The 18,216-nt window shown below is 43.5% G+C and overlaps 1 protein-coding gene across 2 annotated transcripts in view; it reads right to left on the reverse strand.

The window, feature by feature from the left end:
• The window catches only part of B4GALNT4 (beta-1,4-N-acetyl-galactosaminyltransferase 4), a 206,201-nt gene extending 188,193 nt beyond the window's left edge, over nucleotides 1–18,008 (reverse strand). For both annotated transcript variants that reach the window (XM_034416704.3, XM_087881271.1), the window contains exon 1: nucleotides 16,940–18,008. In XM_034416704.3, the coding sequence (XP_034272595.2) occupies nucleotides 16,940–17,090 (151 nt within the window). In that variant the 5' untranslated portion in view covers nucleotides 17,091–18,008. The remainder of the gene's footprint in view (nucleotides 1–16,939) is intronic.
• Nucleotides 18,009–18,216: the final 208 nt, after the last annotated feature.

Below are 18,216 nucleotides of genomic sequence, written 5' to 3' on the forward strand. Positions count from 1 at the left end.
GTTTCTGCTGATCCCGGGAAAGAGGGCATCGGAGAAACCTGTCGGGAGGGGTGGAGAGAAATTCTAGGGAGAGGCCCCACCTGACCATCTCCCAGACCCAAACGTCCGAAGAAGAATCCTCCCACTGGCTGGCAAAGAGCACCAGGCGGCCCCCAATGGGAAGACTGGACGTGCAGTTAGCGTGACCTGTGGAATGGGCAGCCGCGGCTGCCTCGGAACAGGCGTTTGGAGAAACCCCTCTGGCCCTGGGAGCCTTGGCGATCTGGGGGCCAGGAGCACGGTGGAAACCCCCTAGAATGTCGACCCCCTGAGTAGGGAAATTCATAGGGACGAAAGGAGCGAAAAGGAGCAGTGGGGGGCCGTTGTTCCGATCTCCTGGAAATGTTAGGAAGGATACGTTTCTTGTCCTTTGATTCTATTAACAAAGGTTCCAAGGGAGCTCCAAAGAGGGAAGGACCGTCAAATGATGAAGAGGCAAGGCGCCACTTAGACTTGGCATCCGCCTGCCAATTGTGGAGCCATAGCAAGTGATGGGAGGTAACTGAGGATCCTATTGCCTTGGCCGCAAAACAGGACGCATTAAGCGTCGCGTCAGCGGAGAACTCTAGGGCGGCTAGGATCTTGTTAAGTTCCTGATGGGACCTGGTGTCTGAAACTGGGAGCCTATCCTGTAACTGTCTGAGCCATAGGATGGAGGCCCTGTTAAAAAATGATGAGGCCATGGCAGACTTGGCTGCCCAGGCTGAGACCAAATGAGACTTAACTAGAGATTGTTCGAGGCGCCTGTCCTCCGGACGGAGGTTGTCCTCGGGAGGACCAGTCATATTGGATGAGGCCGTAAGGGCTGCCACTGGAGAATCGACTGTAGGGATCTGAAGAAGCGATGCCAACTCTGGAGCTAGATTGTAAAAGCACCTATCCAGGTGATTAGGGTTAGGCCCTGACGCTGGTGATGACCACTGCTTTTTCAGAACATTCTTAAAAAGTTGAGGCCCCAGAATCTCCTCAGTCTCAATCTCAGGAACCTCAAAAAGGGGCAAAGCAGCGCCCGTGTCCCCCCCCCCAGGGTTGAAGGAGCTGGGGGAGCCCCCCGTTGAGTAGTCAATTTTGCTTTGTGCAGGAGAGACCTGAAGAGTTGGGGTTTAAACAGGCCTACAAAGGACGGCTAATCAGGAGCTAAGTCCTCATCATCTGAAAGGTCTCTTTCCCGAATGTCCTCCTCAGCATAGGAGACATGATCAGAAGGAGCTACCGAAGGGACAGCGACCCCAGCTGGGACCAGGCCCTCCTCTAATAAAGATTCCTCCATGTCAATGTTTGAGCAGGCTGAACCTGCGACCCAGGAGGAGGTTCTGCGCTGTAATTCCTCTTGTATCCCTTTTTGAATAGCTGCTTGGATGAAGGTTAACAGCTCCAGGGTAATATTGGGGCCCACTGGAACACCCTCCCCCGAAGGAACTGGAATGGAGGGAGCCCCCAAGGGGGTAGATGAGGCAGGGGCTGGGTCCTGGGAAGGAGAGGGGTCTGGCTGAGGACCAAAAAGGGCCTCGCGGACATCCCCTTGTAATGGTGATGGGAATTGGTCACCATCCGGTGACAAGGGAGGTAAAGCCTGAATTTGTTCAGCAGCTGGCTCAGGTGGTTTGGTTGGAGGGGTAGGTTGGGGGGCCAGGACTACTTGAGATGCTCCTAGTACAGACAGAGCTGGAAGTTCCCTAATAGAAGCTTCCCTAATGGCCTTTTGAATTGAGCATTCGATCGCCTGTGCAAGCGAAGCTCTTCCTTAGCCTTGGCAGCCGCTGCTTTCTCCTCTTTAGAGGAGTGAGTCTTCTTCGCCTTTTTGGCTGGCTCAGATGAAGAAGGACCCTGACCGGGATCCTCGGAAGGGTGGCGTTTTGAAGCCTTCGACTGACGGGAGGCCATGTTGTTACTTGTAGGCCTCTAATGCCACGAGGTGGCAACAAAATGGCAGCCGCTAATTCGTAATGCTCCGAGGAGTGCTTGCCAGGTGGTAAAATGGCGGCTGCTAACCGTTAATGCCCCCAAGAATGCTCCTGAGCAATCGGAGTAGTAATACAATACCCAGTATCGTCGCTCCGCTGGGTCCGATCTCCTCAATCTGGAGGTGTCAATTACCCTGGCGCCGAAACGCCGACGGGTCATAGAAAGCGGCGGAATGTGGAGAGGTGAACAGCTCCAGTTGCAGGAACGCGGAGCAAGCGGCTGCGGCGGGAGATTCAAATAACGCCGCCGAAATCCTGAGAAACCAACAGCTCCGGTTGCAGGGACGCGGAGCAAGTGGCTGCACTTTCCGCCGTGCCCTCAAAACATTCCTGTTTCAGCAGGCCGGCCTGGTCTAACTTTCCCTTTATATTGCTTCTGATTTTGTTTTAAACTGGGATGTTTTGAATTATCTAGGACCAGAGTGTTTAGTATATTTTAATTGGTTTTTTAACGTTTGTATTACATGTATTTTTATCTTTCGCTGTTCACCACCCTGAGTCCCTCGGGAATAGGGCGGTATATAAATTTAATAAATAATAATAATAATAAATAATAATAATAATTAACGCCACTGAGAGGTGCCTTCGGCGAGCAGAGAAAGGCTCCCTCGCCAGAAAAATCAAGTCGCCTTCTAATTGCAGCCGGCAAGCCGAAAAAGGGACCTACAACTCAAGAGGAGGTTCCCGCGGCGGGCTCAGGCGTGAACCGTTCGCGCCGCAGATGGGAGAGGCTCAACTGAGGAGCCTCAATCCCACTCGACTGCAAGTGGTCACAGCGGGCTCGGAACGAAGCCCTTCTCGCTGTTGCACCTCTAGAAAATTCTGAATTTAACAAATTAGTAAGCAATTTAGATTAGTCAGGAATGCCAAAAGACAGAACAAAGGCTGAGTGTGTCCGATCCAGCACAGATCGAGTCAGAAAGCTGGGAAGAGCAGCAGGAGGAGGAGCTTACCAACTTCCTGACTCGATCCTGCTGGATTAGGGCACTTAACCCTTTCCTGACCGCTGTCCCCTCACTTCCCTAGAATTAGATAATCTAGCATTGTTCAGATGCTTTGGGCATCAACTCCCAACTTGTTGAGATGGGTGGCTATAGAAATCAAATAAACAAATAAATAAACTTGCATCCACCCCAAGGAGAAAGCTAATAGCAAGAAAGTGCAACCCAAAACAACTGGGAGGCATCATATTGTCTAGCAATGACTCAGGAGAAGTTGCTCTCTCTTGGTTCATTTGCCTTCTCTCATCCTGCACCCCTCCTCCCATACCATCTGGCATTACCTGGCAATAGCAGCTCTTGTTCAGCACCACTCCTGTGGGGGTGGGGATCATAGTGTTGCACCTTAATCTCCCCATCTGATGACTAGAGTGTGATACTGCACCTCCTCTAGCAGACAAGGCAACACAATGTTGTGCCACCTACCTATTAAGTTTATGTCTTATTTTTTGGCATGAAACAAAACTATGTATATAAACAATGTCCAAATGCTGCATTGCAGTACTCCTTCCAGGTAGGACGAGAATGTCTGCAAACCTCAATGATATTTTTCAGTCAGAAAAAAAGACAAATCTAAGGAACAAGAAATAATCACATTTTGTGCAACAACTGATGGATCTGACTTTAATATACTGGGTGGGCTCAGACTATACTGCCCACTAGAGTACTGATTACACAAAAAAAGGAAACAGTTTACATCAGGAGTGGACAATTGTGGCCTCTTTACGACCTATGGACTTCAACTCCCAGAATTCTGTTTGGTTCAGGAATCTGGGAATTGAAGTCCTCAGGTTGTAAAGGGGCCATAGTTGCCCACTATGTCTTTATGTCTTCATAACCTATTCTTGACTACCTGTTACTTAACCCAGGCAATTGAAATATAATCCATAATTAATTATTTTAGTTTCATTTTATCTTAGCACAACAACAGCATGACTGTTATCAAAAGAGAAAGCAATGACTCAAACTATCTTTCTCTTCCCACCAGGCAGAAATATACATCTGTACAGCAGTGTTTTTTTCCTCTTTCATTTCATTTTCATTTCATTTTATTAAATTTGTATACCGCCCTACTCCCGAAGGACTCAGGGCGGTGAACAGGCACAAAATAAAACACATAAATACGAAAGTTAAAACATGATTAAAACCTAATTAAATAATTTTTGCCCGAGACAATTTAAAACTCCCAATAATTTAAAACAAATTAAAATTTGAGTTTAAAAATTTAAAAGAAGGGGAAAAATTAGGCCAGGCTGGCCTGCTGGAATAGGAGTGTCTTCAAAGCACGGCAGAAAGTGCGCAGATCCGGGATCCTCCATATTTCCGGGGGGAGCTCGTTCCAGATAGTAGATGCCCCCACAGAGAAGGCCCTCCCCCTAGGGGCCGCCAGCTGACATTGTTTGGCTGACGGCACCTGGAGGAGCCCCTCTCTATGAGAGCGTACCGGCCGGTGGGAGGCTGTTTGTGGTAGTAGGCGGTCCCGTAAGTAGCCAGGTCCTAAGCCATGGAGCGCTCTAAAGGTGGTAACCAAAACGTTGAAGCGCACCCGGAAGACCACCGGGAGCCAGTGCAGCTCACGCAGGAGAGGTGTCACATGGGAGTGCCATGTTGCTCCCATAACCACCCACGCGGCCGCACTCTGCACCAGTTGGAGCCTCCGGGTGCTCCTCAAGGGGAGCCCCATGTAGAGAGTGTTACAATAGTCCAGGCGGGAGGTAATGAGGGCATGAGTGACTGTGTGTAGGGAGTCCCGATCCAGAAAGGGACGCAACTGGCGGATCAGGCGAACCTGATGAAAGATCCTCCCGGTCATGGCCGTCAAGTGCTCTTCTAAAGACAGCCATGAGTCCAGGAGGACGCCCAAGTTGCGAGCCCTCTCCGTGGGGGCCAGCGATTCGCCCCCAATAGTCAGCGATGGCGTCAACTGACTATATCGGGACGTCGGAAACCACAGCCACTCGGTCTTGGATGGGTTGAGCCTGAGTCTGTTCCTCCCCATCCAGATCCGCACGGCCTCCAGACACTGAGACATCACTTCAAGGGCATCGTTGGGGTGGTCCGGGGTGGAGATGTACAGCTGGGTGTCATCAGCGTACTGGTGGTACTTCACCCCGAAACCACGGATGATCTCACCCAGCCGCTTTACATAAATGTTGAACAAAAGGGGCGAGAGGACCGACCCTTGTGACACCCCACATATGAGGGGCCTCGGGGTTGACCTCTGCCCCCCTGCCAACACAGACTGCAACCGGCCGGAGAGAAAGGAGGAGAACCACCGTAATACAGTGCCTCCCACCCCTAACTCTTCCAACTGGTGCAGCATGATACCATGGTCGATGGTATCAAAAGCCGCTGAGAGGTCTAACATCATCAACCAACGCGACCAATGCCATTTCCGTGCTGTACCCGGGTCTGAAACCCAACTGGAACGGATCCAGATACGTCGTCTCATCCAGGTGCTCGGGAAGCTGTTGCGCAACCACACTCTCGATAACCTTCGCCACAAAACGAAGGTTGGAGACCAGATGATAATTAACCAACATTGCCGGGTCCAGGGAAGGCTTCTTGAGGAGAGGCCTCACCACCGCCTCTTTCAAGGCGGCAGGGAAGACACCCTCACCCAATGAAGCATTTATAATCCCCTGGAGCCAGCCTCGCGTCACCTCCCGGGAAGCCAGCACTAATCAGGAAGGACACGGGTCCAATAAACAAGTGGTCGCGTTCAGTCTGCCCAGAATCCTGTCCACATCCTCAGGGGTCACAGGATCAAACTCATCCCAGATAACATTCTCAAGACCTGCCCCAGTCCCTCCCCCTGAGACTACCCAGTAGGAGTCCAGATCTTCCCGAATCTGAGTGATTTTGTCATACAGATACTGAACAAAATCCTTGGCTCTACCCTCCAAGGGGTCCTCCCACGCTTCCTGGTGGAGCAGGGAGCAGGTCACCCTAAACAGGGTGGCCGGGCGGTTATCTGATGACACAATAAGAGCAGCAAAATAACTACATTTCGCTGCTTTTATCACCACTAGGTACTTCCTAATATGGGATCTTACCAGTGTCCGGTAATTGTTCTACAATTAAATCCAGCTTCTGTGGTTTGTTAACCATGGTTTATAACTTGGCATGACATGTAAACCTAGATCATTGTGTCTTACTCAACAAATCACAGTTAATCAACAAAAAGCTATTTCTTTATTTATATGCCACCTTTGTTATTTTTATAAACAATGCAAGGAGGCGAACTTACCTTACCTTCCTCTTCCTCTCATTCCTACAACAACAACAACCCTGCAAGGTGGGTTGGACTGAGAGAGTGACTGGTCCAAGGTCACCTACCCAGCTTTCATGCCTAAAATGGAACTAGAACTCATCATCTCCTTGTTTCTTCCCTGGTGCCTTAACCACAGACTACAATGGAACTTTGTGAGGTCCTCAGATTGCCCTCTTCAAATTGTAATTGGGTCAATTTTGGGAGCAGATTTCAAACCTGACTCAATCATAAAATTCAATCTATTAAGGAACAAGTTTCAGGATTCAAACATTTTAAAATGTTATTCTCCTCTTTTCATTAATTTAATCTTCAGCTTGTACAGAACAATTGTTTAGATAGAAGGAGAGCATAAGCTCTTTGAGTGACAATACCTCTCCATCCAAGCGAGCTACGACAGATGCTGTTCTGGCTCTGCCTACAGAATAATTTGACAATGCCACAGATATTTTTATTTCTATAAATCACAATTTCAAGAGGATCCTTTTATTTACATCTCTGACTTTGTTATTGATTTTTCTTTATCTTTTTTCCTTATCTTAACCCATTTATATACATTTCATTCTCAACCTCACCTTTTCCTTTTGTCTATGAATCTTTGGTTTCATTCCAAAACAAATGAAAACATTTCACTTGAAAAAAAAATCTCATACAGGCATAATCCTAATTCCTGCACTTTTTTTAAAAATCCTGAGTTTTAGTGAAAAACAGAATTCTCCTGCATTGAATTTCAAATCTTGAAGTGTTCATATTTTTATTGAAAGTGCAGCAATCATTTCTCTAAGACACAAACTGAAAAATGGAAGGAAGTAAAATATCCCCAAATATCCATTGCCCGTTTCAACAAAAGAACTCATTTTCTTACCTTCAGACCTGCTCCATCAATTTAACAAGAGGAAGCAAAATTGTTTCTTCTTTGCATGCTTAGAGGTAGCATACAAAAGTATTCTCTGTGCTTTCCACTGAAACCAAAACTTATACTGAATAAAAAACAGAGATTGATATCTCCATGGTGACTTCCCCTACACACAGTTTTGAAGAAAGTTAACATGCAGCTTATGGAAAAGTAGATCTCTGCTAGATCTGAATGATTTCAGAGATAGTGCAATGTTATCAAGAGGAAGAAACTTTGTCTTTCTTTTCCCATCAGGCAGAAATATATTTCAGTTTAGTTCAGTTTAGGTTCAGCCTTTGCCTAAGCTGAATGAGGCAGATGATAAAAAAAAAAGGACTCTAAACCAGTTTTTAGAGTGTTGTTTTAATTATTGTTAGCAATAATTAGCATAGGTTAGTTGGTCTCGCATAGGAGTGGCAAATCTGCAAAAATTCAAATAACACATAGATGGCATCAGGGAGTTATTTCTTCTCTATCCCTTGACTGCCATCTAATGGTTGTAGGGCACTGTAGGCATTTTTGTAGCCTAGAGGTGGTAGTTATAAATTAATAGGAGCAAAAAAATAAAAATAAAAATCAGTATTGCCTCACAATACAAATTTCAGAATAGCCATTTCTGTAAAAGTTGCAGCAAACACAAATATTGTAACATCTTAAATGCTTTAAAATTAATATTGTTTAAGGTTTTGTGCAAATACAGTTTATATCAACAGATACACGAAGTATGCTACGTGCGCGCGCACACACACACACATACACAGAGTTAAATGGGGGAGAATTAGAAGAGTGAAACAAAATGTAGGGAGGATAGATATTTGAAAATTGCTATTGAGCACGGCTATAAAGCCAGGATGTCGAACCTATGGCACGTGTGCCAGAGGTGGCACACAGAGCCCTCTCTGTGCCCGTGCGCCATTGCCAGCTGCTCTTCTGGTTTCTGGTGCGCCAGCTGGTCATCGCACACACCGGAGTGCCGGAAACATGAAGACCAGGTGGCCAGTATGCATGCATGCACCGGCCAGCTGTTCTTTGGGTTTTTGGCACTCCGGCGCATGCGAAGACCAGCTGGCCAGTGCGCACAGGTGGGCATGCACACACGCATTCCAGTTTGGGCAGTCGATGCCGAAAAGGTTCGCCATCACTGCTATAGAGAATGGCCACTGGCAAACCAACTATTGGACCTGACAGATAATTAAAGGTTATGGCAGGCAAAATCTATGATTCAAATCTGGAAATGTTCGATATCAGGCCATTTAATTTCCTCACTTTTTATCAGTTGTCCTACACAATGCTGTGAATAGACTTCAATTTTCTTCAACTCTGAAACTGATTGACCTACAATATGGTTGTTGTTTTTTTAAAAAAAATCTTCATTCCTCTGTTCTGTCTTTGCTTTTTTTTTGTGTATTTTCTTTCTCTTTTTTTAGGTCCTTAAGTGTCATACTTCTGTTTTTACACAACCTTGTGTCTACCTTCCTACAGATCTGAGAGACCTGAGAAGAAAGTCAGTGCTTTACCATTACATTGTTCTCAGTTATGTTCCCATTTTCCTTTTAGCCACTGAAACCATATAAATCTCCTAATTCAAATCTTCCTCTCAACACAAAAATAGCATTCCGCAGTCAAGAGTTTTATTTTAAGAAACAAAGATCCTTTTATACCTTCTTTATTACTCTTTCTTTGCAACGCTGTTCCTTACAAGCTCAGGTAAGCATAAGTGACACTTTCAGATGATCAAATCTGGGACTAATAAATCAGGATGCACCTGTGTTGTATTTACCTACACATAGCTCCTTTCCTGGCACTTTCCCCCTCCACATATATGATAGAACAAGCTAGAAAGCCACATTTAATTATATCTTTCTGTTACATCCTAACCAGGATCTGTGATTATTTTTGAACAAAGCAGTAACTCATATTTCAACATAAGGGCAATCAGCAGATAACAGACTGATCAGGCTAATGATTTCCCTATTGGGAAAAAAAATGTGGCATTGGGCAAACGTGTGATTAACAGCCACCCCTTCAGTTCTTGATTAGATAATATTATGAATTCAGCCCTAAAAATATTATTTGTATTATATCACTGCGCACAAATTTACCCTGTTGAATTTACTAGAGAATTTTTTTGCCTCCTTTGACAACCAAAAATCTTAAAATTCTTAAGAGCTTAGCCTTCCCATGATGAATGACAATTGTTCTGAAGAGTACAGAGTAATTACTTAAACCAGCAGCCCATTACTATTTTGTTCTTTTCTAAGTAACAAACTTCATTTAACCTGTCTTTTCTTCCAACAGTTTAATCACTCCCAGCACTTACAGCCTCATTTCTGTTTAGTGTAAGACGGAGAAAATGTGGCATTTATGGTGATTCAGTTCTTCTAAGTTGACATATTGGACTTTTTTTTTTTTTACCTTTCAGTAACATTCTGTATTTGTCTTTTAATATTTTGTTTCAGCTCTAAACTGTTTTTCCACCCCTCATAAAATGTTTACATACTCTCTTAACCCTGTGTTTTATAAATTTGATTAGTGAGTACTTCAGATACATCACGGATCTCCAAGGATGAACTTCTGCAAAACTGCATTACTACATCAACTTTGAAGTGCAATAATGTTAACTCACCAAGCCTCAGAAGTGGAAGCATGATATTGCAACTATGTATAGTTCTGAAATCATTATTTGTTATTTGCATTGTCATTCGCCGACCGGTATCACCATGAGTAAAAATGGGATGACAGTTGCTCTACTTACTAACAGTCTGCTATAAAAACACTATTAGTGGTTTTCTCTGAATATTTGCAGGCAGAAGAAGAGGGTATAATGGGTGTACGTGCAACCAGGAGAATTTGATTATCTGCAGCATCTTCTTAAAAATCAGCCTATATAGTTAATAACCAACCTACAATGACAGCTAGTGGTTTTGATAGCTTAAGCCTTCAGAGAACATTCTGATTTATCCTCCAACTGATGTGTGGTTTTTGTGGTGTAGATTTCTGAAAAATTCCTGTAATACATCTGTATTTCCTCCACCTACTCATTCGTAAAAGCTGACACAGCTCAAAGTTTGAGGTGGCAAAATCAAAATTTTACTTCCTGATGGGCCATGCTTTAACTATAGGCTTCTGAATAAAATATTTGAGTTTAGATAGGCCATGACAATGGCTGCTTGTGCACATTACACTCAGTGCAAAGTGAGCCAGAGTCTGGGTTCATATATCTCTCAGTGTGATGTGAACCCAAGTTCTACTTTCATCAACAACCAAATGCACAGGCATGAGTCATGTGACTGAATCATAAAAGCGATTGAGAAATTTTTTAAATAAAAGTTAATGGCTGGGTTTCACATTGTGCTAAATCGTAAGTCATAGTTTAAAAACCTCATACTAAACCACAACTGAATAAGGCATATCATGGCTTGGTCTGAAGTACAAACCCAAGCAATGCATGGAGATGTAAAAGCAGTATCTGAATTGCAATGTTTCAAAGGGGAATATGGATATGGAAGAATTTTAGTCACTAGCCTCCCAGCAGCCAAAGTGATACAGCCCAGGTAGGTCCTTCATTTTGATGAGGATGTTGTTTTAGTGGCATTAGCAACAATTTGAAGAATTATTTCCCAAAAATATTGGGAGAAGATGGGAAGATGCAATACAAAAAATATCAACTTTTATAGTTTCAAACCAATGTTTAATCTTAAGTGCACATCTTCCTCGTGTTTTCAACTTCATCTTGAAGCTAAACACAACTGTTTTCACACAACTCATGGAGTTCCCAAATATCTGTGGGAAATGGAAAAAGCACCAGATGGGGAAGGCTGCTTTAGACCCTGTTCTTAAATTACTCGTCCTAAGAGAAGAAAACAGATATATAAGGCAACAAGCTGTAACAAAATCTTCAAAATAGATCAAGCTGATATATTTACTCAAGTTGCATGCTATTCTGAGCAGTCATTTACACTTGTTCCAAAAGCCACTAGTAAGAAGATACTTCATCCACCAAAGTGGAAAAATGTGCCCTTGATGTTTTATAAAAAGGATTTCATTCTTTTATTTTCTACTCTCTACCACCTTACACTCTCCTATCTGTCTCCATATACTGAGCAGTAGAAGTAGTTTCATAATGTTGCTATATCCAGTTACCAGGTTTATCAAAGCAGAAAATAATTTTTAAAATCAGTAGTTGAAACACTTGGGTATTAGGAAAATAAAATATCCAATTTTACCTTGCTTGCAAACTATCATCTTACTGAATCTCTGAACATGAGCATAAATACCAACAGAATATACAGTTTTAAAAATTATGTGATTTTGATAAAGTTTCATTGAAGAGTCTACATTCATAGTAGTTTTGTCAAAAGTCATTTTAACAGGATTTTTTCTTCTTTTTTTATGTCCTCGCAATGGCAATGGCAGATACTCCTATACTGTATATCTGAAGCATTTTAGTCTGCAACAAAATGACTAAATTCTCTGTGTGGCTATAGCAGCCCAAGATTACTTAGAAACAGAATATAAAGCTAATACAAATATTACGTTTCATAGTGTTGGGATGAATGTTGTACTCTATTCAAGTTACTATACTGATGATGCAACCGAAGATAGTACTGCTTAAGGTTTTTCATTTTAAAGTCCTTTTTAGAAGAATGCCTTCTGAAATTATTTACATATTAGAAAAGACATTGATAAATTATTGACCCAAGTAACAATTTCATCCTACAAAACTGATTTGAAGAAGAAGGTTTTCAGGTATCATTTAAATGCCAAAACTAAAGCATCAGCTGATTGGAACAGATTTACAGCCTTTTCTAAGAAGTTCTAGTTCTCTAAAAGTTATCTAGCATATTGATCTGAAGGAAGCCCTTCAGCTAACCTTTAAATCCTTACTAATTTCAGTCCAGCAGTTTGAACTGGACCTAGAAAGGACTAGAGTTTTTTTTAAAGGTAATAAACGGAAGGCAGGTGAAATAAATATATTTTTTGGGGGGGAAAGGAAGAATTGGGTCTGCTGATTTCTGGGCAATATCAGCATTCATCCAGCTACATTTTGTTCAAGCTTCCAGGCTATCTTCAGAGGCAGTTCCACTCCAAAAATCAGTGGCAGCTATCTATTCTTCAGATAAAGCACTGATATCTCATCTTATATATTAATTAAAATCCAATATTTTTAGTAAGGAGGATCTTGTTAAAACCACTACGGGATGCTGCTGCCAATGGCACTTCTCAAACTGCGATGAATACAAGGTTACCCCAAGTTTTGCGCCTGGTTCTTCATGAAAAGAACATCCCATCCAGAAAAGCTTGTGTCATATACTCCAGATCAGCCAGGTTCCCAACCCACAAAACCTCTATTTTTAAGTTTCAGCTGTTCATTCCCATTCTGGAACTGAATTCAGATATCTGTGAGTCAAAAGTATATCAATATCAAAATCCAATTCTTTAGCTGGCCAATAGTTTCATATAAATGAGAAATAGTGAGCCTGTGATTGAGAATGCAGCTCCCAGCATTCCTCATCAATGGTCAAGTTGGTTGAGAATTCTAGTTCAACAATATCTAGGTGGTCACAGGTTCCCACTCCTTAATTTTAAAAGTACTAGGAATAAGATAGAACTGAGCAGACCCCAAAAGACAAAGAAGAAGGGACAGAACAGAAGTCAATCATCATTACTTTTTTAAACTGATTAGTTAGGAAAGAGTGCAACCAATAACTATTGGGCCTTCTAAACCTAAGATGATGTCCAATGGGAACAAAAATTAATGCTGATTTCACACAACCAAAAAGGTTGTGTCCATTACAATAAAAGTCATTCTCCAGACTGGCCAAAGCTATTTTCATACCATGCCGAAGTGCAATAAAAGCCTCCACAAAGCTATCCAAAGTACAGTACAATTTTAAAAATTGCATAAATCAAGCAATTATAATAGTATTAATACTGATGAGCTCCAGAGCCATATACATTTGTCCTCTTATTTCCTGAATGTACGGAGGTAGTTCTTTGCGCACTAAAATTGAGGCTCAGTTTGAGAGGTGTGGTGGTTAAAGGTAGTAAGCTATAAACCAGGAGATAAGAGTTCTAGTCCCACCTTAGGCACAAAGCCAATAGAGTGACCTTGGGCCAATCACTTTTTCTCAGTGGTGCAGCAGATTAAAGTGCTGTTAAGTAACACCAGCTGCCTGCAATTACTGCAAGTTAAATCTTACCAGGCTCAAGGTTGACTCAGCCTTCCATCCTTTTGAGGTAGGTAAAATGAGGACCTGGATTGTGGGGGCAATAAGCTGACTTTGTATAAAAAAGAACACCGCTTGGGGGGGGGTCGAAAGCCCTACTAAGCAGGTATATACAAAAGTATGAAGGCTATTGCTTAATGCATTGTAAGCTGCCCTGAGTCTCCAGAGAAGGGCGGCATATAAATCGAACCAATAAATAAATAAATAAATAAATAAATAAATAAATAAATAAATAAATAAATAAATAAATAAATAAATAAATAAATACAATTCTTCCTCAAGTACAAGTAGGGAAAGACTGGATTGGCATTAATAAAACTTGAGTGCACATAGCACTTGCACATGTTAGCTCTGGTTTACATTAATTTTCAAATTAGTTTGACTCTGCAAGTTAAATTTCAATCTTCTTGGTGGAAATCACTTTGTTCCCCCTTAAGGTAGTAGGATCTCTTTGGGTTTTGAACTAGCTAAATCATTCTTTAAGCAATAATCCAGAGATGCTGATCTGCAAAATTATTGCAGCCAAGCTCCATTTTACTTCATCCCAGTGACATACTTAAGTGTTGCTTCTATCCATTACTTGTTTAAGCTTGCACCTCAAAATACCACAAGAGCATTTACATTGCCCTTCTGTCTGCTTTTCGGGAGGGCAGATTGTACAATGTTCCTAAAGAGCACCTTCTCCACCCATGTGGTGAAAGGAAGAATAAAACCGTCCATTATGTCTTGCTACACTGCCTCTTATATAAAGACAATTGAGCTATGTGTATTTCCACATTTATAACACAGTACCTAGGCAGGACCAAAGATGACACTTCAACCTTCTATGGGGTCGATCAGGACGCAGGGATGTCAGATAGCAGAGCAAATATAGCACATGGCTGTGATGGAAGGCAGAAGACTGCTTCAAGTGGGATGAGTCTGATTAAAGTTATGTTAAAATATTTAATATACTGTTTTAGGTACAGCATGCATTGTTTTTTTTGATGTGTCTACTTTATTTTTTTATCTTACTTTTTAAATTGTTCTGGTCTGTGGCCATAATAAACTAAATATGTTTTTGGAATCATTGTGGTGTAAACCAAGTTACTTCAAACTATACTTCTATTTCCTGAAGCAGAACTAAAATAAAAAGCAACTCATTATTTTAAAAAATGCAGCTGAATAGAAGAACCAGTAATAACTTATGCTGAAGTTCCAAAATCTTATTAAATCTATTTCCATCATCCTCTATACAGTACAGTATAGACTGTACAGTGTAGACTGTACAGTATAGACTGTACAGTATAGACTGTACAGTATGCAGTCAATTTTGTAACATTTAAGATTTAGATGTCAGAAGAAGGTCCACTAACACGTTCTGTTTTTCTGTTGCAAAAAGAACTCCAAACTAAATTCCAGCTAAGGTATAACAAATGCCCTGTGATTAAAAAAGACAATGCAGAGCTTGTAAATTACAGATACAGTAGTTTCACACATAACACTAAACCATGGCTTAATCATAATGTGCTGAAGAAATCACAATTGACTGCAATTGCATTATCTGACAACCACACATTATGGCTTCGCAAATGAGCAAAGTCAGTCATTGTAGTTTAAGGCATCTTCCATAGACTCAGTGAAATTCACAAATGTTCATTTTCATTTAAAAAAATTAAACTGATTATAAGGCCATTCCAAAAAAATCTACTTCCTCTAGCCAATCAGCAGCCAGGAGTTTTAAAACATTTATAAAAATTAAACATATGAAGTAATCAGAAGGGTTTTCCCTAACCCATTTTATTATTTTTTCTCCACTTGACATTTCTCCCATTTCTCCTTGACCATTAAGGAATGAGCAAATAACCAGCCCAGGAGGAAATGCCCCCACTTTACCTCCTTAATCTGTATGAGATCAAAGCCCTCCTTTGTTACCCCTGAAATTCAAATGGCATAAAGAAGACATTATGGCTATGGCTTCTCTTTTCTCAGCCCGGTGTGTGAGTTCAGCAACTGGCTCAAATAGAAAAAGCTAGATTTTCCATGCACTTAGGAATTCCTTTTCCCCCCAAGATATACAGTAGAGCTCTGTGCGCTGGATTCAGAAATCATTATTCAGTCCAGCTCTAAAGAAATATTGAGCTGCTGTTACAAACATTTCGCCACGAAGACTAAAGTCCTGGAGGATTTTAGACAGCTTGTTGGAAATTGTAGCCAAGTGCCTGACCTTAGTTCTGGAACCAGTTAAGTGTGCACAGAAGCTCTTCCCTGGGCTCCTCCAAACTCAGTTGGGGAAATGAAACCTGCACACCTAGCTACACTCATGTAGGAGAAAATCCAATTGAACACTTTGGAGGATTCAGAATAAACCTGCATAGGGTTGGGCTGCAGAGTTTACAAGAGTTTTCCTGTTATTAAAAAAAGAGATTCCAGCAACTGGGAGAATGTCGCCTTAGCAGACCAAGGTTGATAGAAATAAAAATCTGATAGCTGCCCTTGAACTGAGATCAATTCAAGCCCTTGAACTAAGATCAATTCAGGTAATTGCAGGTCATTGCTATGAAATACCACCATTTACTGACATACATCTTCAGAGTTTTTTAAAAAGGGCATCTTACAATCATGCAAGCATTAAAAAAAAATTACCTAGTGGTTTAATAGATCCCAGGGCTTCCTCAACAAAACCAACTGACTTCCTCATTTCTCAAATTATATTTCCCACTTATGAGTTTTGGTCTCTCAAATCAACCCTGGTGACCACATGGTTGTCTATATGGTATTCCTTGCAATAAAAAAGTGGTTTTGCTAGTACCTTCTTCCTAGCATTGAAAGAGAATGACTGGCCCAAAGTGATCCAGCTGGTATTATTGCTTCAGAGATGACAATAATTCAATCTCACACGCCCAGTCTAGTGCCTTTAACTATTACACCAAACTGTCTTCTCAAATATGCCAGATGATTCTAAACAGGTGATTCACTGCCTTATCCTGCAAATGAGACTATATAAATAACAATGCAGCCTCAGAAGTTAAATGCTCAGCATTCCTGGATAACAAGCAGGTAGGAAGCCTATTTAGGATGCTCTGAATAGCCCTTTCTAAGGTATTAAAGATGCTGATTTATTAATGGATCAAAGGGGAAAAGATAGAAAAGGAAAGATTAGAACAATATGCAGAACTACAAAGATGAGCCACCTGGAGAAGGCAGCTGATAATTCAGAATGCTTATTTGCTACCCCTGACTCCCGCACCCTAACATATGACAGCACTCCCTTCCTTGCTTTGCAAATAATCCCTGCCCTAATGCTTTTAGATGAGAGTTGGTGTTATTCCAGATTAATCACTCTAGGCAGGATGAGCACGATTTTGTGCAACTCTTCCACAGATGGCTCAATATTTAAATTCGAAAGAGACGCCGAGAAGGGAAGCAAAGGAGAGCGCGGGGATTGGAGAGTTGGGGAAATTGCAAGCAAGCTAGCTAGGGGTGCCGGCTCCCTGACAGCCTTGGAAAGAAAGCAAAGGCATCGAAAGTGGGGGGGGGAAGGGGACCGCCCCCTTGCTTACCCCGGCCGTAGGCGAAGTGCAAGCGCAGCGCCTTGCCTTGGCGCACCAGGTTGATGTGCAGGTAGGTGAACCAGACGGCGAAGGTGAGCAGCACCAGCAGCAGCAGCAACTTGAATTGCTTCCGGATCTTCTTCACCGGGAACCACAGCATCCTCCAGGCAGCATGCCCGGGGGGGTCTACCTACCCCCGGGGGGTGAGCTGGGGCGCTCGAGCCGTCCTTCCCGCGGGAGGAGGAATGGGAGAGGAAGGGCGGCGACAGACGCGAGGGGTCAGCCCCCTAACCCGGCCTCCGCGTCGCCCCCTCGCAGCTCATCTTGCCCCGAAGGCAAGGACTACGCTTTCTCCCCGCCGGTTGTGCTGTCGGGTTACCTGCAGCGGCGACGGCGGCAGCAGCAGCAGCAACTTTGGTGTCTCCGGACTGGCGCGCAAACTTCTTCGTTTCGGCGCTGTCCAGCCGAAAGGGCTGCCGATCGGAGGAGGAGGAAAAGGAGGTGGAGGAGGAGGAGGAGGAGGATGCTACCGAGAGCTGCCCCCAGAGGATGCGGGAATGGGTGGGGGATCTTAATGTTCTCCCCCCTGAAAAGCTCGGCCGCCTCCAACCAACTCCTGGCGGGAAGGGACAAAGGCATCCAGGCAGCAGGAGACTCCCTCCGACCGCGAGCGATCGAGCGGCGCGGGAATGTACAGCTCGCTCCCTCGCCGACACCTCCGTTTACCTGAGGCTCCGTGCCTGGGAAAGCAGCCCGGAATCCCCGCCCCACAACCAGGCTAATAGAATTCGTCCTCGCCAGGCAAATGAATGGAGGGTGAGAAGCTGCCCGGAGAGTTTCTCCCCAGTCCCGGCTTTGGGCTCTTTCTCGAATTATTATTGCGGCTCCTCGGCCTTGCACTTTAGAGGATTTTCGTGACGGATGCAAAACCGGAGCTGCCGCGTTTCCTACCGCCGTCTTGCGCGCGCGGCTCGCAGCGATGCCCTGGCGGCATCATCGCCTCTTCGCCGTCGCTGCTCTGGCTTTTGGCTCGAAGAGAGCAGCATCCGCACGCTGTGATGCAACCGAGCCTGAAAACGGGGCAGCCAGATGGGCAGCCCTAGTGGACCCAATGGCAACCCCGTTTTTTTCGATCCGCCCAATCCTCTCGCTCAGGAGGCGGGTCAAAGGCGAGGTTCGGCTGTGAGCGGCGTTCATCTCCACGCCAACGTGCAAACATCCACCTGGGGAGCGGATTTCGTGCCTGCCTAGGCAAAGGAGGGGAATGATATATTTTTTTTGTGGGG

Source organism: Pantherophis guttatus, chromosome 1, assembly GCF_059756535.1.
Source record: "Pantherophis guttatus breed Tessera chromosome 1, ASM5975653v1, whole genome shotgun sequence".
In the NCBI taxonomy this organism is placed as follows: Eukaryota; Metazoa; Chordata; class Lepidosauria; order Squamata; family Colubridae; genus Pantherophis; species Pantherophis guttatus.